Consider the following 26,979-nt stretch of genomic DNA (forward strand, 5'->3'; position numbering starts at 1 on the left):
GATGCCTCCTAAATTGTGAAAGACTAAATTTCTGTTTGTTAAAGCCTCCCACTAGTGGTGTTTCTGTTATAGCAGCACTAAATAACTAAGACAAATGTGTATATTTTCACCACAATCAAAACAAAAACCAAGAACAATGGAAAATGATAGGGGTTGGCAAGGATAGGGAGAAATTGGATCTCTCACCTATTGCTGGTGGGAATGTGAAATGCTGTAGCCTCTTGGGAAACAGTTTCATGGTTCCTTAAAAAGTGAAGCATAGAATTATCATATGACCCCGCAATTCCATTCTTAGGTATATGCCAAAAAGAATTGAAAGCAGGACTTCAAAAAGATACCTGTACCCAATGTTCATTGCAGCATTATTCACAGTGGCCAACCTAATTGTTCATCAACAGATGAGTGAATAAAGAAAATGTGATATGGACATTCAGTGGAATATTATTTTGCCGTAGAGAGATATGAGGTCCTGATACATGCTACAACATGGATAAACCTTGAAGATACTATGCTGAGTAAAATAAATCAGTCACAAAAGGATAAATATGATCCCACTTAGAAAACATATCTAGACTAGGCAAATATATACAAACTAAAGTTAATTAGTAATTATCGTGGGAGGGAGGGAGGGAAGGGGCAAGGAGGGGTCACTGCTGAAGGGGAACAGAGTTTCTGTTAAGAGTGATAGAAAAATTTAGAAATGGATGGTTTGGAGGGTTGCACAACATAATGATTGTAATTAATGTCACTAAATTGTACACATAAAAATGGTGAAACGGCAAATGATTTGTTATATATATTTTGACCACAAGATAAAGTAATAGCAAAAAAAAAAACAAACTATTTTGTGGGATGGAGGCAGACAGGCAAAGGAATCTCTCATTTGGCCTAACATCAGAGAATAGGAAGAATTCTCAGTCTAGGGTTAAGCAAATCAATGTTAAGCTCCTTGAACTGTGAACTTTTTCTGAGAATCCTAACAAAAGAATTGAACAGATCATTTTCTTTAATTCCTTCATTTTAAAGATGATGAAACAGATCCACACGTGACCCAGGGTCACATAGTGCATGAACATCACAGGTGGCATTAGAATGTACTTTGTATGACTCCAGTGGTTTGTCGGCTGGAATATATTGCTTATCTTTGAAAATTAATGATAGTTATCTGTTGGTGCCCTGGTGACGTAGTGGTTAAGAGCTCGGCTGCTAACCAAAAAGGTCAGCAGTTCAAATCTGCCAGCCATTCCTTGGAAACCTCATGGGGTGGTTCTGCTCTGTCCTATAGGGTCACTAGGAGTCAGAACTGACTCGATGGCACCTAACAACAACATTGGCTTTTAGGAGCCCTGGCTTCAAAATGTTTAAAGAGGTTGACTATTAATCAAAAGGTTGGCAGTTTGAATCCCCCAGCTGCTCCTTGGGGACTCTGTGGGGCAGTTCTACTCTGTCACGTAGGGTCACTATGAGTCGGAATCGACTTGACGGCATCGGGTTTCATTGGCTTTTAAGCACTTAACAGTAAAAGCACGAATAAAATACCTTAACTTTTCAAGCATATCCTTGATAAGTTATCTTTTTCATTTGTTGATTTTCAGTTAAAACAACCCTTCCCCACAACTACCGATCCCAAACACCCAGGGTGGCCACACCTGAAGGCTAACGCAGAAGCATAAGCACTGACTGGGGATGTAGCAACTGTGTTGAGACCCATTTAGTAATCATTGCTTTTCTAAGTAAAGTTTTTATTAAGTGTACTTTATGGAAGTATAACATAAATGTGGAAAACTACATAAATCCCAAGTTTATAGCTCAATGAAGTTTTACAAAGTGAACACATCAGTTAATCATGGTTTTTAAGAATAATCCTTAGAAAGTAGTTGTTAAGTAGTTCTATTGATCCTGAAGATAATATATAAAACTTGGAGTTCTCAATCTCATAGCCATATGCCCTCTTCTAAAAGGGTAGTAGTTTATCTGTGTCTCCCTTTAGGAGAGCACTAAAGGTCCATTCAGGAACTTTTGGCCTGATAACCATTAAATACGTTTCTACTTGGTTCAGTAACTCCTAGTGCTGAGATGTTCCCAGACAATTAAATTTGACTTTCGACTTCTTCAAGTTTGAAGATGGTGTCATACATTATGCCCACTGTATGCTCAGTACATAGATGGAGATAGCTGCAGAGTCCAATACAACATCCCAGACTGTTTCCAAATTCTACACAAAAAAAATTTTCAGCCATATCCTTGCTATTTTGAACTGTCTTTTTCAATATGCTGTTCAACTAACTACTTTGTTTAGAAAAAGCTATTGCATTTCCAGTGCCCATCAAGCCAGTCCTTTTTATTTTGTTCATAATTCCCATAATCCATAATCCATAATTATTGCAGGTTTTGAAATGTTGCTTGAAAGTATCTAAGTATTCTGCACCCTCAACAATCATACTCTCCCACATGCTCTTACACTTCATTAGCCTACCATGAAAGAGTTCGTTGGACAATCTGCTGACATGTGGTTGCTCTGGACTAGTGAGCATCATGGCTGTACTGGTTGAGGGGCTGCATTTCTAGGCCTAGCCAATAGTGATGCTGTTGATGATAATAGTCTTTTTTTTTTTAACTTTTTATTTTGAAATTATTTCAGGTTTATAAAACAGTTGCAAGAATAATACAAAGAGTTTCTGTATGCCCTTCACCTAGCTTCCCCAAATGTTAATATTTTACTATGTTTGCTTTATCATTTTCTTATACATACTGTTTTTTTTTCTCAACCTTTTTTTTTTTTTTTGAGAGTAAGCTACAAATATGATGCCCTTTTATCCCTAAACACTTCAGTGCAATTCCCTCAAAACAACAGGTAAACATCTTTCTGGTATTCTGTGCTTTTAGCCAAGATCCATCTGACATCAGCAGTGATATCCCTCATTCCATGTCCTCTTCTGAATCCAGCTTGAATCTGGGAGCTCCCTGCAACCACTTTTGAATTACCTTCAGCAAAATTTTCCTTGAGCATGATAATAATGATATTAATTTCCACACTCTGTTGAGTCACCTTTCTTTGGAATAGGCACATATATATCTCTCTCCCAGTTAGTTGGCCCCGTAGCTTGACATAGACAAGTTTTTCCAGCGTTGGATCTGTTTATTGAAACATCTCAGTTGGTATTCAGTCAATTCCTGGAGCCTTGGTTTTTGTCAGTGCCTTCAGTGCAGCTTGGACTTCTTCCTTCAGTACCATTGGTTCTTGGTCAGATGCTACCTCTTGAAATGTTGAATGTCGACCAGTTCTTTTTGGTACAGTGATCCTGTATTCCTTCTATCTTCTTTTGATGCTTCCTGTGTCGTTCAGTATTTTGCCCACAGAATCCTTCAGTGTTGCAACTCGAGGCTTGAATTTTTTCTTCAATTTCTTCAGCTTGAAAAATGTTGAACATGTTGTTTCGTTTTGGTTTTCTAACTCCAGGTCTTTTCACAGTTCATTATGAATAATTTACTGTGTCTTCTTGAACCGCCCTTTGAAATCTTCTGTTCAGCTCCTTCATCATTTCTTCCATTTGCTTTAGCTACTTTGTGTCAAGAGCAAGTTTCAGAGTCTCTTCTGACATCCATTTTGATCTTTTCTTTTTTTTCCAGTCTTTTAAACAACCTTTTGCTTTCTTCTTGTATGATGTTCTTGATGTCATTCCACAACTTTATTGCTGTTCGGTTGCTAGTGTTCAGTGCATCAAATCTGTTTTTGAGATGGTCTCTTAATTGAGGTGGGATATACTCAAGGTTGTACTTAGGCTCTCATGGACTTGTTTTAATTTTTTCAGCTTCAGCTTGAACTTACATATGAGCAGTTGATGGTCTGTTCTGCAGTTGGCCTCTGGCCTTGTTCTGACTGATGATACTGAGTTTTTCCATCTTCTCTTTCCACAGATGTAGTCGTTTTGATTCCTGTGTGTTCCATCCGGCGAGGTCCACTTATAGTCTCCGTTTATGTTGTTGAAGGAATGGTTTATCTTGCAAAATTCTACCATAAGATCTCCGGTGTCATTTTTGTCGCCAAGGCCATATTTTTCAGCTACCAACCCTTCTTTATTTCCAACTTTCACATCCCAATCACCAGTAATTATCAATGCATCTTGATTGCATGTTTGATCAACTTCAGGTTGCAGAAGTTGATAAAAAGTTTCAATTTCCTCATCTTTGGCATTGGTGGTTTGTGCATAAATTTGATTAATAGTTGTATTAACTTGTCTTCCTTGTAGGCGTATGGATATTATCCTGTCATTGACGGCATTGTACTTCGGGATAGATCTTGAAATGTTCTTTTTGAGGGTGAATGTGGTGCCATTTCTCTTCAGTTTGTCATTGCCCGCATAGTAGACTTGTTTTTCATCAGACTAATTTTAGCATTCATTGATGATTCCTGCCAAATGGTGATTTTTGTAAATCCTAATACTCTTTCTACATTTGTGAGTTGTCATTCTACCAGAAGGAAACTCTCCCTATTTATTTGTTTATTCATGTGTTTATATCGGTGTGGGCTCACGGGTTTTTATTTTATTTAAAAAGTTTAGTTATGCATTTCTTTAGTGAGGGAGGAGACCTGCTTTTTAGGTTTTTATTAAATATGTGTGTTCACTTTGACTCTGTTAGTAAGCCTCTAGCTCCTGAGTGCTATAATGATTAAGTGTACAATTAAGTATATGAAAATGCTAGTCAAATGTTAGTTATTGTAGATTTAAAATCTCTTGTGAAATACTGAAATTAAAAACTAAGTATCAAATATATTTTCCTTAGCTGGTTGCATACTCATTTGGTGGCAAAACCAGATCTGAATTTATATTAAGGTATTTATAGTTCTTATATATCTAAGTATTAATATTTATACTTTCCATTGTAGAAAGGTTAATAAATTTGATTACAGGGTCCTTCCTCAGACTGTTCTCGGAGTGTTATGTAATATATATCATGCACAAGATACTTTTCTAAAATCTGAAAGTATTCACAATTTAAAATTCCAAGAGTTTCAAATATAGGCTTTTGGATCTATAATAGGATATATCAGATCCTATGTATTCGTAAGTACGTTTTATAAAGTATCTATCACTGAACGGTAAAATTGATGCTAATGTTAGAATGTTATTAACCATAACTATCACACAATCAAGAATACTTTTATCAGTATTTACTTAAAGAGTAAAGAAGGAGAAATCTCAGCACTTTGTGATCAGGTAGACTTCCTTGTGCTGTTTTAAATACAATCAGGGGATCATTGTACTGTTTTGGAAACCCTAGAGGGGCAGTGGTTAAGAGCTATGGCTGCTGACCAAAAATCAGCGGCTAGCCAATAGGTCGGCAGTTCAAATCCACCAGGCACTCTGTGGAAACCCTATGGGGCAGTTCTACTCTGCTCTGTAGGGTCGCTGTGAGTGGGAATTGATTGTCGGAAGCTACTTGAAGGCAGTGCGTTTGGTTTTGTGCTGTTTTACACTCTGTTAATGTTGAGCCCGCTGCTTTTCTGCTTCATTACCTCATGTATAGTGTCTTTCAACTCTCTCCCCACTTAGACAGGTTCAAAGAATACTTCATTGTGCTCCAGAATATCCTGCCTTTTCTTCAGCTACAGTGGATTTAACTAATGTTTAGTGTAGTATTCTTTGACTACAGAATTGGATTCAAATTGAATGATACAAAGACAGATTTTAATTATGCCTTGAGTGAAAATTAAGTTCTTTTTAGAGTATTGACAGAGGAAATGTTCTTCCATTTTAGTATAATAATAATAGCACACATTGCTTTAATAGTTAATAGACTTAATTGTTATATTGCATCTAATGAGAATTTGAAAAATTAGGTTTTTATTTCTCCATGGTGATTTTCTTGTAACAAATTGTATTTATGCTCAGGTCATAAAATAAATCAGTTAAGTGGTATGTAGTTTAAAAATCTTTGGCCCTAGAAATTCACTTAATTTTTAACTTAGCTCTGAATTTGAAACTATTAGTATTTTGTGTTCTTCTATTTATGTAAATCAATTCAAGATTTTTCTTATTTAAATTAGTTAATTCTACTTCTACAATCTATTCTAATGCTAAATTTTGAAGCTCCCTTAATTATCCTTGATTTAGATAAAATAGTTTAAACTAGTAACTTAAAAAATACAATTAGTTCAAAATAATACATGTACATGGCAAAGAAAAAATAAAATGTATAAGAGAGGATGCAAGGAAGTGAACGTTTTATAGCATTCTTACTACCTAAATCAGGCAAAAGGTGGCGGTCTTCTTTCAGTCAGATGTCACTCAGCCTATGGAGTATGCAAATGTATTTCGTTTGCATGCCAATGCAGCTCAGCAGTATTGAGTGAGGGAGAGCCGAAGAAGATTGCCAACAGTACTTCACATCCCATCTCCTCCTTTATGTAAGCTGGATGGCATGTGGCAGCAATACCTGAAAAGAACATGATTCTAAGGGTGGATTAAAGTGTTTATCAATTGTAGATGCTTTTTACTCCAATAGGTGTATATTTTTCTGGTAGCTGATATAAACAATTACGTTGTCCTAAGAACTTTGCTGAGACATTTCAAGAGAAAGGCACTCTGAAATGAGAATAGATTTTGTTTTGGTAATGAAATTTGGAGAATTCTTTGAGTAAGGTCACATGTATTTCAGGTTTGCATGTCAACTGAAATGGCTTCATTGTTCTAAAGTTGTGTTAATCCTTAATATATACTGTGTATATTTAGTCTTCTCTTGGGTATAAGTCAATAGGATGGTAAATCTTCATTGTATAACATTTTTAAGTTGATATAGATAAGCAGTATTTTTAGGGTTTTGTTTTTAATGCAAAAGAGTGAGCCAGAATGTTAATCTTTAGCAAATACAGTATACAACAATTTGTTGAGGAAGTTCCAAATTCAGGGATCATGTAGCAGGAGCTAAGGAGTCTCAACATATTAATCCAGCATTTTAACAAATACAGATAATTTAGTTTTTGCCATTAAATGATTTCAAGATTATCTACATTTTCCTTTGGGATTGTTATGTGATTATGATGCAGACTGGTGTTGCAGACCACAATGGTTGTTTAAAACGAACATGCCACAAAAAAAGATTCAAGAGTGCTTCTTGCAAAGAGCTGTCATTGGCGTAATTTTGCCCATGGGTTCTCTCTTTTAGGGGAAAGCTGTAATGCCTGTAAGTTGCCAGAACTTCATTAGGCTAATGTTGGGTTATAGCCAGGCATCCAGTTAATTGAGACGCTAGCCTTCTCTGAGACCTAAGAGGACTAGTTGGGAAAGGGGGTGAGGTAGAGGTAGGATGTGGAATAGGCTTTTTTTTTTTTTAAACAATAACTTGTGTATTTTTTCTGTCAAATGGGTTTCGCAGAGCTCTTAGAATTGATAAAAGCCTTTAAAGCTCTCTTCGTACGATAGCATTCTAAAACTGGACCTTCTATTTTTCGGTTAATGAAAAACAATACTGATAGCAAGACTTGAATATTTCTCTCTCATATAATTTTGAACAAAGTAATAAATTTTTTATTTACATTAGAAATTGATAAGGTACCTCTAAAAAGCTAATGTTTAGTGCATTTTAAGAAAGCAAAATTATAACAAGGTGATCTTATTTGTTCAGATTCTTTAATTTTATATTTTTGTTTTTAAAATGTTTTTTAAGCCTACTTAAGGATGAGATTGTTAGGGCTTTGCTGTCTTTGTTTTTTTACATTTCTGTGGTACTTGAATTTGTTTTTGACAGATATAAGCAAGTGTATTAATTATTATGATTAGAAAAACCTAGTCAAAATGACTTATTTAAAATCGTTGCAGAACTAAAATTTTGTTTTTTACCAAATGCATTTGAACCTTATTATTCTTGGATTCCGTTTTTGCGAATTTGCTTGCTAAAATTTATTTGTAATCCCCAAATAAATACTGCTGGCACTTCTGCTGTCTTCATGGACACGTGCAGAGTGGTGAAAAATTTGAGTTGCCTGATGCAGATGTTCCAGCTGAGGTCATCCAGGCAATTTTTTTGCCTCCTTGTTGAAATTCTCATGCTGTAAACAAAGGGGCTTTTTGAAGTCTGTTTAATGCCAGATTTTTTGAATTTTTTTGGTGCTTTTTGTAGGTGATTTTGCTGTTTAATATGGTTCCTAGTGTAGTGCTTAAGTGCTGTGTAGTGCTCCTAAGGGCAAGAATACTGTAATGTGCCTTATAGAGAAAAATACATATGTTAGATAAGCTTCGTTCAAGCATGAGTTACAACACTTTTGGCAGTAGAGTTCCATGTTAAATGAATCAGCAGTATATATTAAAACCAAATCAAACCAGTTGCTGTGAAGTTGATTCTGGCTAATGGTGACCCCATGTGGTTGCCATATATTGAACAGAAATATACATAAAATAAGGTTATGTATTGACCAGTTGACAGAAATGTGACCAGTGGCTTGTAGAAACTTAATCCTGTATTTCCCCTAGGAACAATGGTTCAGTGTTCACGGGGACTTTTTAGAACATAACTACTTCGAATAGTGAGAATTGACTGTGTCTGGATTTATAGGTGAGTATCCAGTTGAGATGGCCGTTGTTTATTTAATAAATAAATTAGTTAATGAATACCAGATACTAGTGATATAGTAGTAAACTAGATAAATATATTCTCTTTTGGAGTTTATAATCCATGGGATCAGGGATTTTAATTATTTTTTAAAATGTTCATGCGTATGTGTTTCACTTTTGAAAACAATTTTTTTTGACATCTTTAAAAGTAGATATGAATAATTTGACTAACACTGTAAAAAAGTTTTCTGTCTATATAATATTTTTATATATACAGTGAGTTTACTTCACTAATATTTTTTTCAGTAGACCTGAAAAAAGCATGTGTGTGTCTGTGTATGTAAGTATATGCATGAGTACTTAAACAAGAGAGACAAATCTCATATGTAGATAGTAATGCTGCACTATAGTACTAAGTAATCCATTAATCCAGTAGCTCTCAACGTGTGGCTCATGGACTCCTGGGGAGCCCCTAATACCCTTTCAGGACTCTGCTAGGTCAAAAGTATTTTCTTAAAAGATCTAAGGTGTTATTTGCTTTTTTCACTGGGTTGATATTTGCACTGATGGTGCACAAGCAATCATGGGTAAAGCTGCTGACTCCTCAGCTTGAGTTTAGACAGTGGCACCAAACTCTGCTAGCTTTCATTGTGTTCTAAGCTGCTAAGAACTTGAAATAAAAAAAAAAGAAAAAAAAGCCAGTTTCACTTAAGAATGTCCTCAGTTGAAGTGGTAAAAATTATAATTTTATTAAATCTAGACTTTTGAGTACTTGTCTTATTCATATTTTGTGCAGCAAAATAAGTACAGATATTTCTGCTGAAGTATAATGGTTGTCTGGAGCAAATGCGCTTGGATGATTGAATTGTAAGCAGATCTGACTTTTTTCATGAAACTGTCATTGTTACTTTAAGTAACAACTGACAAACTATGATTATTTAGACTTGGGTATTCAGCAGACGTTTTCTCAAAAATGAGTGACGCGATTTTGTCACCTCAAGGATATCAGCTGACAGAATTTATTGCCAATGATAAAATTTGAGTTTAAGTGAAAATTACAATTTTGAAAAACTCGCATCCCTAGCAGGAGCTTGACACATAAAGACTTTTCTGATGAAATCATTGGTGATACTAACAAATATGATTTAAGAAAATACTGTATAATGAAATGTGACAACACATGGGAACATTTCATTCCATTGTGCATGGGGGTGCAAGGCAGCTGAGAACAATAACGGTAATTTTATGTTCAACTTTTTTTTATTTATTGTGCTTTAGGTGAAAGTTTACAGTGCAAATTGGTTTCTCATCAAAAATTTATACACAAATTAATCTGAGGCATTGGTTGAAATCCCTGAATGCGTCTGAACTCTCCCCCTTTGTATGTTTAACTTTTTGAGGAACCGCCAAACTGTCTTCCATGTGGGCTTGCACTCTTTGCATTCCTACCAGCAATGCACGAGGGTTCCAACTTCCACATTCTCTCCTACACTTGTTACTTTCCGTTTTTTGATAATAGCCAGATTTCCACATTCTCTTCTACACTTGTTACTTTCCGTTTTTTGATAATAGCCACCCTAGTTGGTATGAGGTGGTAACTTATTGTGGTTTTGATTTGCATTTCCGTAACGCACTGGGTTTTTTTTTTTTTTTTTTAAATGAAACCCTGGTGGCTTAGTGGTTAAGAGCTTTGTCTGCTAACCAAAAGGTCAGCAACTCGAATCCACACAGGCAGTCCTTGGGAACTCTGGGGCAGTTCTCCTCTGTCCTATAGGGTTGCTATGAGTTGGAATGGACTTGACAGCAACTGTTTTTTTTTTTTTTTTAATGACTAATGACCCTGACCATCTTTTCATGTGTTTATTGGCCATTTGTATATCTTCTTTGGAGAAATACCTATTCAAATTCTTTGCCCATTTTTTAATTGGATTGTTTGTCTTTTTGTTGTTGAGTTGTAGGAATTCCTTTTTATTTTCTGGATATTAAACCCTTATCAGTTATATGGCTTGCATATATTTTCTTCTATTCTGTAGGTTAGCTCTTCTTGATTAAATCCTTTGATGCAAAAAAAAATTTTCATTTGATGCAATCCAATTTATCTATGTTTTCTTCTGTTGCTTGTGCTTTTACTGTTGTATATAAGAATCCATTGTCAAGCACAGTCACAAAGCGTTACCCCTATGTTTTCTTCTAAAAGACTGTGGCTTTAGCTTATATTTAGGCTATTGATTCATTTTGAGTTAATGTGCATATATAGAGTATGAGCCCAACTTCATTCTTTTGCATGTGGAAAGCTGGTTGTCCCAGCACCGTTTACTGAAGAGACTATTTTTTTCCCATTGAGTGGACTTGGCATCCTTGTCAGAAATTGGCCGCAGATGTATGGGTATATTTCTGAACTCTCAGTTCTATTCCATTGGTCTGTATATCTGTAGTTGTATTATAACTTTTGATACTTTTTCAATATCAGAAAATTTTAAAGTTAATAAATGCATGAAACTTCTTTCACTCTGGTTATGGGAGATTAAAAGTGATGTACAGAACAGCGATTTAATTTGGTTTAACAAACCTGCAAACTGTTTTTAATTAATTCATTACGGTATATTGGGCAAATAAGGAATTTGAGCCAAAAGGTCTGGATTTGGATTCTCACTATGACCTTGGTGAGTCATTGAACAGGTTTGTTCTTCGTAAAATGAGAAATGGAACTCAAAGGCCTTTTTCTAACTCTAAAAGATACTCACTCCTCTCTGACTTGATAAATAATTTGGATAGTGTTTTAATTTAGGAATTGACCTGATTATGTTTTTATGTTCTTGCATGGTTAGGCATATATTTCATAGAATTGTATGAACTTTTGGTCAGGATTTTTACTTTAATAGTACTGATGAAGTAGAAAAAGACTGTTGGGATTCGCACTATGTCGAAGCCAGCCACCTTCGCTCCCTTGTTACCTTTTACCATGTCCGATTATGTCTGGACGTTTCTTAAGCTCTGTTTAGAGCAGACGTTCCCAGCTTTTTCTTGTTATGACCATAAATTGAACACTAATGAAGTTTTGTGCTCCTGGAGCCTAAAAAGAAAATCAGATACAATAGGTACTATTGTGTAAGTCTTTGGTTATTTCCCGTGTCTTGTTTGTATTCATTCATTGTAAGACCAGACAAGGAAATGTTGGGTGTTGGCAGGGCTTGGTACATAATTTGTGGGGCCCAGGACAAAATGAAAATGTGGGGCCTCTTGTTCAAAAAGCAGGAAAAAAATCCCATTAAAGATTGTAAAATAAAGTTTTTTTCTTCTGCCATCTCTTTCAATTTGTCAGTGTTTTAAAAAACTTGATATTTAATGTCATAAAAATAGAAATTAAATATGAAGTAAATATTTATAAATAAAAATTAAAGTTAACATAAATTTTACTGTTCATCTCTATATTGTAGAGTGCCTGTTTTAAATGCAGATATAAGAACACTTGACTCATTTGTGCACTCACTGAACGTACACAACTGTATTTTGTAGCTTGTACATGCATATGTATTTTGTTTTTACCAGAACAGTAGAAATGCAGCGCAAAACTAATGTAGCTGTTTTTATTTCACTTCTTGACATAAGCGCATTCTACCAACACACTCTACCTCCAACTGGCTAAGGATAGTAAGGACTGACTGAAAGGAAAAGGAATTATGGGTTGCCCTATCTTTCCCTTTCCTTCTGGTTTGTCATTTCCAGTGTAATTGGTTAGCTAATACAGGCAAGTAACAGGAGTAAGATATGATAGGATTCCTTGGTTGTTAGTGTTTCTTAGAGAATACCGTTGCTTTCTTTCTGGATTTGTGCTTTGAACAAAAAGTGTGGCTCTTGGAGCTCTGAGCCCCCTTCCCCTGATGAAAATTGATATAATTTTCTTTGTGTTCTGTGCCTGAGGAGGGACTGTTATCTTTCTGAGGATCCTCCCTGGTCCTTTTGTAGATTTTTGTCAGAAGGACTCCCAGTGATTACCAGTAAGTTAAGGAAGTTGATTATGTGCTGTTAACTATTTGCGCAGTAATAAACTGTTTAAAAGGAACTTAAGAACCAGGCTAGAACAGGAGTCCCACTGTTTTGTTTTTTTGGAAAGTGAACATAGCTTCATGAGTGTGGGATATTTTTAGCAGGTTAAAACTACTCTCTAGGTACAGTTGACTAGTCCATTATGATTTGACCTAAGTTTTAAAGCAAAACCATATAAAGTTGAACATCAGTGAATAAATAAACCTCTTATATGTATCTGTGCTATGCTAGAGACAGGCAGTCTTTTTGAGTCATGGTGTCATTTCAGGTTGGGGTTAGGGACACATTGGAGGTTGTGATTTGGTAATTCAGGTGTTTCTCTTTATCACTGTTGTGCAGGGGTGGCATGAGTGATCTAAGAACTTAAAGCTGTGTTAATGCTGTAATCTTCTGATATTAGTAGTGGTTGAAGCCTGGTTTAGTGTACATGAACAGTCCTGTTCTGGTATCATTCTCCATACTTACATTTAGTCTGTCCTTTTGGGATACCTGATTGGTTATCATAAATGTTGGTGTGTTCCATCTAGTTCAGGTATTCTTAGTAATACTATACTAACATTGTATTTTGCATAAATGGTATGTCTTAGAGTTGTGCAACTAGCGGCCCTGTTGAGGTTCTTTTAACTCAGAATTTCATAAATAAAACAAAAAGGATTGACTGAGAAAAATCAAATCTGTTTATTGTACAGCTCTGACTACAGTCATATCTAGGATGTTGGGTAAAATGCATAATGGCTAGTCTTGATGTCCAAAGGTTTGTGGGTTGTTTTCTATATAAAATATCTTCTGTGAAGTGCTTTTAGTGTTGCAGTTTTAGGTAACTAAGTAATTTCTTATGCTGATTTCCTCACTGAACCATACGTCTATGGTTGCTTTTTATCTCTAGCTATCAAATGTCCTCCTAACTGTATCAGTAGGTTAAATTGTTTCTCATAAAATTTGGCCTCAACAATTTTTTGCTGTTTAGCTTTTCATTATCACCATGTGTTTATTGCACTGGCACAATAGTGCATAAAATCTAGGGAGGAAACAAATCAATGTAAACCGTAGCAGAATTAATGGTTTCCCCATAAGTTCTCATTTAGTTAGGTAAATGTACATGAAGTATGCAACATTGCACCTGGCACAGAGGAGTCATGCAATGAGTGTTTTTAAAATAAAAATTCAGATTCTGGTAAGCATTAGTATTAATTATATGACGCGTTTCCAGGTACTGCAATCAGTTTTCTATCTTTGAGGTTTGAAAGAATCAGGAAATAGAATGTAGGACCCATGAGGAAACAGGAAAACTAGAGATGTTTTTATTTCACATTCTACTTGAACTATCTTGGAACACAGGATAAAGCATCAAACAATGGTGTATAAGTATTTCTTATTTTTATCTATTTTGTATTATTATTTTAGGACATGGGGGATGGAGGTCAGAATATTTGGAATTGATTCATTAATATCAGGAACGCTTTTTTTTTTTTTACATATCAGGGAGGTATTGAGTTTTCTTCCTTCTCTTGTTTGTTAGTCAAAGAAACGTTTCACTAGTACTGTTCTTAACTATCCACTAAAACAGGTAAAACCAAAAAACCAAACCAAACCTGTTGCCATCGAGTCAATTCCAACTCATAGTGACCCTATAGGACAGAGTAGAACTGCCTCAAAGAATTTCCAACGAGCAGCTGGTGGGTTCAAACTGTTGACCTTTTGGTTAGCAGCCAAGCTGTCAACCACTGTGCCATCAGGGCTCCAAAACAGGTAAGTGACCCCAAAAAGAAATAAATCATTCGCATCAGCCAGAGTGTAGAGAGAATCCCAAAAGGAATATATATAATAACAAATGAGCCTAACTGTATTATAAATGAATAACAATAGCACTAAAATGAGCGGGAAGTTAAATAATCTTGGAACACTGTAAGGCTAAAATGATAAAGAAACATATACAATTTTTGCACCTGAGTTAGTAAATTTGTTTTTCGTAGGGGTATGGGTAAGCGATCCTGAAATTGCTATACTTCAAATATGTACTTGGATTGAACAAATAAGTAAACTGTTATAGATAATTGAGTGCTAGGTACCTAACTCTTTTCTCTAAAATGACCTTGAAGTAATGACACCTCAGTAGTAGTGAACACACTAGGGTCCAGATCTTGGTTTCTAAATAACATTCTCTAATAAAAGGAGCCAAGGCTATTTGGAAAAATGGTTCATTTTAGGGCTGGGACAGGAAAAATCAAATGAGCTTGGAACACTTGATTATACCAGAAAGTAAGGAAGTGCTCAAAAAATGATGAGACCATATCAGAAGGACACAACTTGAAAGAACTTCCAGTGGCCAAAACTGGGACAATTTGAGCAACTAAATAAATAATGATAGTATTGTTGCCAAACCTAGAAGGTGGGTTCTGTCCAGCACACTCAGACCTGCCAATAATCTGGAAATTGGCCTTTGAGAAAGAGAAAGTAACTTTAATGTGCAGAACAAGGAGCTGGGAGAAAGTTCCTAAGATCCAACTCCCCAAAGCTATGGGGGAATCAGGGCTTATATGTGATTTGGGCAGCAAGGTGGCAGCTGTGCAGGCTGGAGAGGGAAAATTCTAGAAGGAAGACATTGTAAGAATTATGGCAGCCAGGAAACAGGAGGTGACGTGGTTCTTGTCGAACCTCTCACTTTGGAATGGGGTCTGGGTGATGATTTTACTTCTGATTTGTTCCACCTGTTGCTGCATCTTCTGTTGAGGTCAACTAATGGTCACAGCTGGCCCTTCTGTGCGTGTGGGGGTGGACCAAATCTGGCTTGGGCTAGTTTAAGGCAGTCTTTTCTGACTAATGGAAATTTACTGGCATTTGTAGGGTCAGGTTGCAATATTCAATTAGAATCCATAAAATAAAATAAATATCTATGATTCCACATTGGCGTAAATACATCAACGAGGAAGAAGGGGCAGCTCTTCTTTACAGTAGAATTCCAGTTAATGTAGAAAGAATGATGGAAATAAAAAATCATCATTGGTCAAATACTACAGTAATAATTATTGTAGGCAAGAACCAATCAATGGATGCTAAAATTGGCAAAAATATGGTGAAAAATAGATTATTTGCATAGTTTCAAAGTATCTTCCCCACAAAGTATTTATTAATTACAAAAGGAAACCTTAATTATAGGGGGAAAGTATGAGAGACACCATCTTAAGGTACATATTGACATCTCATATACCTCCTGATACAATGCACTGAGAATGATACACTATCACGTCTATGGTATTCTAGCTAAAAAACACCCTTCTAGCTAGAAATGCATAATCTCAATCTAAGCATGAGAAAATACTGACCCCAATTTAGAGACATTCTTCAAAGTAACTTACCAGTACTTAAAAAAAATGTCAAAATAATTGTATTAGGGTTCTCCAGAGAGAGAGGGAAGGAGAGAGAGAGATTGATTGATAGACAGACTGTCTGAAACAGATACACATGGAGTGTGGAAGGGTGGAGGGAAGGAAATATTGAATCATGTGATTTTGGGTGCGACAAGCCCAAAATCCATAGATTAGGCATCAGACTGAAAACTCTGGCAGTCTTGAGCCTGAAATCCTTAGGCTAGGAAGGCTAAAAACTTTGGCAGGGTATCTGTGTTTCAGCCTTGAGGCAGAATCCTTCTCTCATTGGGGAAACCTCAGTGTTGGCTCTTAAGGCCTTCAACTGATTGGATGAAGCCCACTGACATTATGGAGGATACTCTGTTTTACTTAAAGTCAGTTGACTATAAATGTTAATTATATCTAAATATCTTCAGAGTAACTTCTAGATTAGTGCTTGACCAAACAATTGGACACCATAACCTAGCCAAGATGACACATAAAATTAACAATCACTGTCATGAAAGAAAAAAAGTGAGGAACTGTTACAGATTGGAGAACAACTTAATGCATGTGGTATTCTGCAGTGCATACAAAAACACAGTTGCTGTTGACTCAGCGCTTGTTCATGGTGACGCGTGTATTCCATAGGGTTTTCAGTGACTGATTTTTTGGAAGTAGATCACCAGGCTTTTCTTCTGAGATGCCACTGGCTGGACTCCAAGTGTCAACCTTTTGATTAGCAGCCTGGAAATCAGGAAGTTAACACTGACATATTACAATTAATTAATCTATAGCCTTTATTTGAATTTCACCATTTTTCTTACAAATATCTGTTTTCTGATTCCTGGATGGCTCCTACCCCCAGAATTCCAGATTCAGCAGACCTGGGGTGGGGTCTGAGAGTTTGCATTTCTCACAGATTCTCGGGTGATGCTGATATACTGATCTAGTGACCACATCCTGAGAACACTATCCCTGGTGGTTCTCCACTTGGGGTTATTCTGTGTCCCTACCCCCGGAGAATATTTTGCAATGTTTCTGGAGAGATTTTGGTTATCAGAACTTGGTGGGGTTGCTACTGGCATCTAGAGGATATGCTAAACAATCTACAGTGCACCGGACAGCCTCCCACAACAAAGTAACCTGGACCAAAATGTCAGTAGTGCTGAGGTTGAGGGAGCCTGTCTAGCAGCTTTTTTTAACTGGGGTTCTTTAAGAGAATTAAGTCTTAATGCTGTAAGGCAGTAATAGATGTGATGGATTAACTTTTCTCCAGTGCATCTAGAATGGTACATCCATGGGGAAATTGAAAAATAGTCACCCCCAAAATTTTCTGTGTTTGTAGTTCAAATGAGAACCCCTGGGTGAGAAAATTTGCAAGATTCTGAAGGACAGAATAGACATTTTTTAAGATAGGGACCTGTCTAGCCTATCTATATGCTGTGGAATAGACCACGTGAATCCTAAAAATCTTTTCAGCCCTTAAACCTAATCTGAAAATATAAAAAAAAATTAAATCAATAAGTTAGGCATGGTATAACTATACCTGGGTGAACATTTCATATTTTATATATAGTTTCCCTTGTACTTGATAGGATTGTAGGTGTTTTTGTGCAACCTCTTTGTAATTTCGGGGTGACTAAAATAAAAGTTCCTGAAAAACTTTGTGCTTTGCTATAATACCTGATGTATAGTGGGAGAGTAATCTTCTTAATATAATTAAGATCAAAAAAGATTGTTTTGTGGTGCTGTTTTTCATAAATCTTGGTGTGTACCCAAATGGTACAAATGTAACATTTTCCAACACTACTGGCACAAGAATCGTTACAGATATCTAATTCTTGGTTTACTTGATTTTCTGTTTTTATTTTCAGTTAACATTTGAAGCTTTTGATTTGGATCCGGACCATCACATTTTGCAAATACAGGGTAGTACCCCAAATGACAACTACTGTTTATGGTCAGTACTGGTCACTTCGAACTCTACCCCTCACCTTAGGATATGGATCTAAAGATTGGTTCAGTACAGTATAATTCTGTAATTTATGTATTAGTGTTATATCGCACCAATATTGCCCTGTGTTGGCACCTTTCTGTAAAACATATTTGGCAACCGCTTTGAAGAGTGAAATTTTATTGGAGCCTGTCTAGGTATGCAAATGATAGTTTTATGAATGTTCTCTGTAGTGGACCAACATATTGTTTGCTGAAATGATGTTTAAGTATCTGTGGAAATGGACTACAGCATATTTAAGGCGCCTCTTCTCCACTACCTACTAACCTCATTTTGAAATGTTCTAATTTGTAACAGTGCTACTGCCCTACTGGTTTTGTGCCAAATATGATGTTTTCTTCCCTTTAGCCTAGAATGTATGTATTGAGTTTGTTACTGTTTTTTTTTTTAAGATAAACTTTGTTTTTTAGAGCAGTTTTAGGTTTACAGAAAAGTTGTGCAGAAGGTACAGAGAATTCCCATATATCCCCTGTTCTCCCTGGATCCTCTTTCCCCTATTATTAACATCTTACATTTGTGTGGTACGTTTGTTACAACTGATGAACCAATATTGATACATTATTATTAGCTAAAGCCCATAGTTTATATTAGGGTTCACTCCTTATGGTATACAGTCCCATGGGTTTTGAGAAATATATATTGTTACGTGTCCTCCATTAGTATTATACAGAAGAGTTTCACTGTTGTAAAAATGCCACGTGCTCCACCTACTCATCTCTCTGTTCCTCTCCCTGAATCCCTGGCTGCCTTAGATCTTTTTGTTGCATTTTGGTTAAGAGCTCGCCTGCTAACCAAAAGGTAGCAGTTTGAATCCACCAGTCGCTCTTTGGAAACCCTATAGGGCAGTTGTACTGCCCTATAGGGTCTCTATGAGTCGGAATTGACTCAACGGTAACGGGTTTTTTTTTTTTAAATACTACTTTTGCCTTTTGTAGAATGTTATATAGTTGGAATCATACACTGTGTAGCCTTTTCAGATTGACTTCTTTAAGTTAGCAATATGCATTTAAGGTTCTTCCATGTCTTTTTATAGCTTAATAGCTCATTTTTTATTGTTGAATAATACTCCATTATATGGATGTACCACAGTTTGTTTATCCATTCACCTATTAAAGGATATCTTGGTTACTTTCAGTTTTTGGCAACTATGAATAAAGAAGCTATAGACATTTGTGTGCAGGTTTTTATATGCTCCTACATTTGTCAAGTCAATATGGGTAATGGGTAAATACTTAAGAGTATAATAGCTTGATCATATAGTAAGCCTGTGCGTGGCTTTGTAAGAAACTGCCTTACTATCTTCCAAAGTGACTATTGCATTTTGTGTTTCTACCAGCAGCGAATGGTGTTCCATATCCTCTCCAGCGTTTGGTGTTATCAGTATTTTGGATTTTAGCCATTCTAATAATGTGTAGTGGTAACTCATTGTAGTTTTAAAGTTTGTAACTATTTCATTTGGAGTAAGATAAAGAAAATATTTATTATATCCTGGGGAACTTTGCAGAGATCAAAGATTAATATCACTTGAATTTTAGTAGCATTTTAGAGTATTCAAAAATGTTTTTCACATGTATTTTCTCATTTGGTAGAGATTAGATTTTTTTCCCCTGGAGGTAGGGAAGTGAGTGGCACTGGAAATCAGCAGCCTGATCCATCATCACTTATTAAGTTGTACTCTGTCATACTTTTAAGATGTAGCTTTATAAACACACTTAGATACCTCCCAAAAAGTAACTTTATATTTGACACCTGTAATTCTCATTAAAAATACAGACAAGACTTTTTAGTTTTGTAAATTTTGTATTTCAGGAGATAAAAAATCTTGAAGGAAAAGTAGAGTTCATATAGTTATTACTCATACTCTTTTAGAATTTTCGTGTGAACTTATTTCTCTATACATATGCCTGGTGGGTTCAGTGTCTTTAGTAATTACTATTTCATTGGCAGTTCTAAGAATATGTAATTAAAGCAGGAAGAAGAAAAATATTTTTTGAATGTGCACTATATGCTAAGTGTGTGTATATGTGTGTGATGAGATCTATATCTCATCTAATACATATTATAATGTAATTACATTGTGTATATTATGTGTGTGTGTGTATCTTTCTCATCTAGTCCTATGAAAGCATACCTTTATGGATGAGAAAAATGAGGATAGACACAATTAAGTGATTTGTTCAGTATCGTAGCCAAATAAGATCTGTCTCTAAAGTCTTTCTAAAGTCTGTACTCTTTTTAGGTTATACTATCTACTTTGCCTTAGAAATATAACTTAGAAGTACACGTAAATGTATCTTGGCATTTAAGTAGATTGTAGCAGTAGTAGATTTTCTCTTACATCTTTTTATTTGAAAATTAAATTGCTTTTGTTTTAAAATCAAACTCAACATTACGTATTTATTTATTTTGACAGTTTAAATGCTTTTTCCAGTGATTGGTTTTATTTTAAATGATAGTAGTAGCTAATTAGAATAACTTTTTCTTGACAGTTTTTGTTGACTTTCTTTTTTGTTGTTAATTTTCATTTGGGTTTTATATTTCTTTAAATGCATTGTTGACTGGAAAATGTGAAACAGCAGAGTTTCAGTTTCCTTAATTTGGACTATCTAACGTTTCTAGAAGAAAACAGTACCTTGTTGATAGTTTTTCACTAGTCTTTTTTTTTTTTCTTTTTGCCAAAAAGCAATGTGAGAAATTGGGAAAAACCTTAATTAAAAAAAAAGGAATGGAATGATATTCATTGCTCTAAGAGTGATCAGTAGACTTTTGTAACAATACTTCTTATCCCTGCCATTTTTCTCCTTCAGGTAGAATTGAATAATTAATTGCCGAATGCTACTTATTAATTATAGTAAGCACAGGAATTAGGAGTACTTAAAAAAAAGAAAACAAAAACAGAAGAGACTAAGGAAAAATAAGCAAAAAAAGGACTATCGCTTGACGGTTGTCAAAAGGTAGCTGATATTTACGTCTATTAAAAATACATTTATTCAAGGAAATACCAAGCAATTGCGAAATTAAACTTGAAGGAAAGTGCTTTACTAATATAGCTTAGTGCAATTAACAAAATAGTTTACACAGAGAAATGCAGTGAACTTTATTTATTGCTTTGTCTTACACACCCTCACTTCTTTCTAACATCGCTTCCAATAAAGGCTTCTGGGTGTAAGCTGTAGAACAGGGACCTACTGGCATTCCTGAATATGTGTGTGTAGGCACACACATCCTGCTTGGAGTAGTCAACTTCTGTAGGAGGGTGAGGAGCCTAAGGCAATGTTTAACCTTTATTTCTTTTAATATGAGATCCAATTTAGGAGGGAAAAGTATTACCAAGCTTCATTTTAAAAAAGAGAAATTTATTTTTCTCTTAAAATCAAGAAATATTTGCAGATGTACAGTTACCCATCACTGAAGGGTTTCCCCCATACCCCACTCCCCAGAATCTTACATCTGTATAGCTAGTACTCCTAGCACTGTTTATAGTATTTGGTAGTAAAGCTGCCTCTTCCAAAAAAGTTTTGAGTGGTTTAAGACTGAGAGGTATGTGAAGAAGACGATTTTTAAGAATTTGGAGGTAGAGAAGTGAGTGGTACTAGAAGTCAGCCAAGGACAAGAAGCTTCACTTTCACCTCTTTCCTCTTTGTTCCCCTATCGCCTCACAAAAAAAAAAAAAAAAAAAAAAAAGCTCCAATAGGAGATTCCTAAATGTTGGAAAAGCAGGAGTAGAGGAATTGCTGATTTTTGGGGGTGGCATGGAGTGGGAAGAGGAGGGTAGTACTCGATAAAGTGATGGGTGAGTGTACAGCAAATAGCGTGCCATTTTAAAGTTCACTGTTATTAAGCTTACTTCACTAAGCAGAAAACACTTTCAGAGAAACATGTAAATGACAGCTGTTATTTGTCTTACTCTATAGCTAATTCGAAAGGAGCCCTAGTGGCTTTGATGGTTGGTTAAGCGCTTAACTGCTAACCGGAAGGTCAGTGGTTCAAACCTACCAGTTGCTCCACAGGATAAAAGACCTGATGATCTGCTCCCGTAAAGATTACAGCCTAGAAAACCCTGTGGGACAGTTCTACTCTGTCCTATAGGGTCGCTATGAATAGCAGTCGACTCGATGGCACACAGCAACAGCATAGATAATTTGAAGTACTCATCACAGAGTTCAAATTAGCCATTTCTAGTATGTGATCATTAATGCAGTTTGCATATTGTTATAAAATAATGAAGGTAAGGAGCTAAATATTAGCAAGAAAGTAGCAACAAAGATATGAAGACCAGGTGAAGACCCAGGGAATGATAGTCAAGGTGTCTCTGTGAATTTATGATATGTATCCTCTATTCCAAAAACATTTACAGGTGAAATATTAAAAGGTAACATGGATAGGCTCAAAAAACAACAATAAAAAGTTTAACATATCCTTGGAATAGAAAAACAAAGTATTGTATGAAACAAAATATAAGGGCCTTTCTAGAAAAAAAAAAAATTTTTTTTTTTCCCTAGACTCTGGGGCCAGAGTTGGCAATGGTAAACAGGAACCAGGTTCTTGCAGAGTTACAGGGACCAAAAGTGGCTACATGAGAAGATCAGAACCAGACTGCTGCTTGAGGCCAGGGGGAAGCTTCTGGAAATATGCTGGGAAGGAACTGGTAAAAGGGATTGGAGGAGGAAGAACAAACAAAAACCTGAATCTACAAACCCAAATTTCAAAACATCTGGGGGGAAAAAAAAATCCATATTAAGGAAGGTCATTAGAAATGATCCAGAATTGACAGTCATAAAAAAACCTATATGTGAAAAACTTGAAACTTTTGAAGAAAATATTTATCTTTATGACTTTGACCTAAGATAGGATTTCTTTAAAAAAAGCATAATAAACAGAAATTATAAAAGAAAAATTGATACAATTACATTAAATTTTAAAATTCTATATAAGGGGATACACCACAAAGTGAAAAAAGAAACTACAGATTGAGAGAAGATATTTGCAACATATGTAATCAACTAAGAATTACTACCTAAAATTTGAAAAACACCTTAAAAAAAAAAAACAGTCTAAAAGAAAATGGGAAAGGTTATGAATAGGCACTTCACAAAATAGAAAACCCAAATGGTGAATAAACATATGAAAAGATGGATCATTAATCAAGGAGATCCCAGAAAGGGGTAAGAACAGTTCTTACAGGTCTGACATTAGCATTTAAATGCTGTGGTAGGAAGTAACACATCACTTCCTCTCTGAGCTACCACAGTGAGCAGAGCTTGCCTTCAGACCTGTAGGAGGAGGACATGGAGAATGAACAAGAAATAAACCTTTGTTCTTTAAAGCCATTTAGATTGTGGCATTGTGTTGTTGTTATGTGCTGTCGAGTTGGTTCCGACTCATAGTGACCCTATGCACAACAGAAGGAAACATTGCCCGGTCCTGTGCCATCCTTACAATCGTTGTTATGCCTGAGCTCATTGTTGAAACCACTGTGTCAGTCCACCTCGTTGAGGGTCTTCCTCTTTTCCGCTGACCCTATACTCTGCCAAGCATGATGTCCTTCTCCAGGGACTGATCCCTCCTGACAACGTGTCCCAATTATGTAAGGTGCAGCCTCGCCATCCTTGCTTCTAAGGAGCATTCTGGCTGTACTTCTAAGACAGATGTGTTCGTTCTTTTGACAGTCCATGGTATATTCAATATTCTTCACCAACACCACAATTCGAAGGCGTCAATTCTTCTGTCTTCCTTATTCATTGTCCAGCTTTCACATGCATATGATGCGATTGAAAATACCATGGCTTGGGTCAGCCTTTAGACTTCAAGGTGACATCTTTGCTCTTCAACACTTTGAAGAGGTCCTTTGCAGCAGATTTACCCAATGCAATGCATCTTTTGATTTCTTGACTGCTGCTTCCATGGCTGTTGATTGTGGATCCACATAAAATGAAATCCTTGAAAACTTCAATCTTTTCTCCATTTATCATGATGTTGCTCATTGGTCCAGTTGTGAGGATTTTTGTTTTCTTTATGTTGAGGTATAATCCATACTGAAGGCTGTGATCTTTGATCTTCATTAGGAGGTGCTTCAAGTCCTCTTCACTTTCAGCAAGCAATGTTGTGTCATCTGCATAACGCAGGTTGTTAATGAGTCTTCCTCCAATCCTGATGCCCCGTTCTTCTTCATACCATCCAGCTTCTCGTATTATTTGTTCAGCATACAGATTAAATAGGTATGGTGAAAGGATACAACCCTGACCCACACCTTTCCTGACTTTAAACCAATCAGTATCTCCTTGTTCTGTCTGATCAGCTGCCTCTTGACCTATGTAAAGGTTCCTCACAAGCACAATTAAGTGTTCTGGAATTCCCATTTTCGCAGTGTTATCCATAGTTTGTTATGATCCACACAGTCGAATGCCTTTGTGCAGTCAGTAAAACACAGGTAAACATCCTTCTGGTATTCTCTGCTTTCAGCCAGGATCCATCTGACATCAGCAATGATATCCCTGGTTCCACGTCCTCTTCTGAAACCAGCCTGAATTTCTGGCAGTTCCCTGTCAATATACTGCTGCAGCCATTTTTGAGTGATCTTCAGCAAAGTTTTGCTTGTGTGTGATATTAATGCACACACATATTGTTCTATAATTTCCACATTCGGTTGATCACCTTTCTGGGGAATAGGCATAAATAACGGATCTCTTCCAGTCAGTTGGCCAGGAAGCTGTCTTCCATATTTCTTGGCATAGATGAATGAGCATCTCCAGCGCTGAATCTGTTGAAACATCTCAGTTGATATTCCATCAATTCCTGGATCCTTGTTTTTCACCAGTGACTTCAGAGCAGCTTGGACTTCTTCCTTCAGTACCATCAGTTCCTGATCATATGCCACCTCTTGAAATGGTTGAATATCGACTGATTCTTTTTGGTATAGTGACTCTGTGTATTCCTTCCATCTTCTTTTGATGCTTCCTGCGTTGTTTAATATTTTCCCCATAGAGTCCTTCACTATTGCAGCTCGAGGCTTGAATTTTTTCTTCACAGCTTGAGAAACGCCGAGCGTGTTTTTCCCTTTTGGTTTTCCATCTCCAGCTCTTTGCACATGTCATTATAATTCTTTACTTTGTCTTCTTGAGAGGCCCTTTGAAATCTTCTGTTCAGTTCTTTTACTTCATCAGTTCTTCCTTTTGCTTTAGCTGCTCAACGTTTGTGAGCAAATTTCAAAGCCTCCTCTGACATCCATCTTGGTCTTTTCTTTCTTTCCTGTGACCTCTTGCTTTCTTCATGGATGATGTCCTTGATGTCATTCCACAGCTCGTGTGGTCTGCGGTCACTAGTGTTCAATGCGTCAAATCTATTCGTCAGATGGTCTCTAAACTCAGGTGGGGTATACTCAAGGTCGTATTTTGGCTCTTGTGGACTTGCCCTGATTTTCTTCAGTTTCAGCTTGAACTTGTTTATGAGCAATTGATGGTCTGTTCCACAGTCGGCCCCTGGCCTTGTTCTGACTGATGATATTGAGCTTTTCCATGGTCTGTCTCTTTCCACAGATGTAGTCAATTTGATTTCTGTGTGTTCAATCTGGCGAGGTCCATGTGCATAGTCGCTCTTTATGTTGATGAAAGAAGGTGTTTGCAATGAAGAAGTAGACCTGGCAGCCTACTTCTGAAAAGCATTAGCCAGTGAAAACCTGATGAATAGCAGTGGAACATTGTCTGGCATTATAACTTCCCATAACCTAGCTTATTGTGATTGATACAGAGGAGAACTAAATGGTTTTGGAGGCCTTTAAGTTTTCTTACTATGTGAATGCGTTACCTATTTGAAAAAATAAAATTGCTCTGGTTAATGTATTTCTGGCATATGAGAGGTTGTGCAGTAAGGAGCCTTTCAAAGTTATTCAAGCAAGAGAGACAGTTTAGATTCTGTAGTGGGTAGAATATATAGATGGAGTCTAGAGATATTTTTAAGGTAAAATCCATTGACTTGGCAATTAGGTGTGTCATATTTCTGCAATGAAGACTTTTTACAGTGAGCATGCAATATTTATTATAATAAATTATTCAGTAAAATTTCAATAGAAAAGGAGACCTGTAACAAGGTTTTATTATCCTCTTGTCATTAAATTTTTTTTCACCCCTGTAGTATCATTTTTCTGGGGTTTGGTTTCTTCATTTCATTTGTACTATTATTTCCATCCTACAGCACTTGTCTACTTAAGACTTGCATTATGCTTCACTGTGCTATTTCAAGAAGTACCTTTTATTGTTTTGCCTACCTCCTATCTATTCCTGGAGCCCTGGTGGTGCAGTGGTTAATAGCTTGGCTGCTATCCAAAAGGTCGGCGGTTCAAATCCACCAGCTGCTCCTTGGAAACCCTATGGGGCAGTTCTGCTGTGTCCTATAGGGTCGCTATGAGTTGAATTTTACTCAGCGGCAACAGGCTTGTGGTTTTATTTTTTTGTTGTTGTTATTTGTTCCTACTACAGTTCTTCTGTATTTTGAGCAGTTTAATCTTCCCCCCAGGGTAAATGTAATGTCATTTTCCACATGCTCAGAGAACAGCTATAGCTCCCTCCTATGTGCAGGCCAAAGTTTATAAGACAGAGTATAACATTCTGCTTTACTAACCTTACCTATTTTTCCGCTTCCCCAACACATTCATTCACTCGTGTGCATACTTGTGTGCGTTTACTCACTCCCTCGTCCGCCAGAACTGGAAGATTTATTATTTCTATTACTGTGGTTCTGTTTGTATTGTTCTTGAATGCTTTTGTATCTCTAAATACCTTAATTGACTTTTGGGGCATAAATCCTCCATTTTTCCTCATCCCTGTAGCTAGAAGTTTTTGCTTGTGCCCATATTATTTTACTGTACGCGCTTCCCATCATGGCATCTTCCTTCCAAAAGTGTTCTTCCTTTATTTCCTAAGTTATCGACACCACCATTTACCCTATTGCCTAGACCACAAACTGAGGGGTATTCTTTGGCTCTGATTACTTTCTTAACTCTAGTACCTTTTCCACCAGA

General features: G+C 36.3%; 1 protein-coding gene across 4 annotated transcripts in view; it reads left to right on the forward strand.

Annotated features, from left to right (window-relative positions):
- The window catches only part of BMPR2 (bone morphogenetic protein receptor type 2), a 150,920-nt gene that overhangs the window by 37,234 nt on the left and 86,707 nt on the right, over positions 1 to 26,979 (forward strand). The window contains exons 2-3 of one of the 4 annotated variants that reach the window (XM_049887888.1): positions 8,472 to 8,553; positions 17,824 to 17,909. The exons of 1 other annotated variant lie outside the window; for it this stretch is intronic. In XM_049887888.1, the coding sequence (XP_049743845.1) occupies positions 17,891 to 17,909 (19 nt within the window). In that variant the 5' untranslated portion in view covers positions 8,472 to 8,553; positions 17,824 to 17,890. Of the gene's footprint in view, positions 1 to 8,471; positions 8,554 to 13,554; positions 14,349 to 17,823; positions 17,910 to 26,979 lie in introns of those variants that run through there. 2 more of the 4 variants (XM_049887887.1, XM_049887885.1) reach the window with 2 other exon arrangements.

The sequence above is a fragment of the Elephas maximus genome, chromosome 6 (assembly GCF_024166365.1).
Source record: "Elephas maximus indicus isolate mEleMax1 chromosome 6, mEleMax1 primary haplotype, whole genome shotgun sequence".
Taxonomy (NCBI): Eukaryota; Metazoa; Chordata; class Mammalia; order Proboscidea; family Elephantidae; genus Elephas; species Elephas maximus.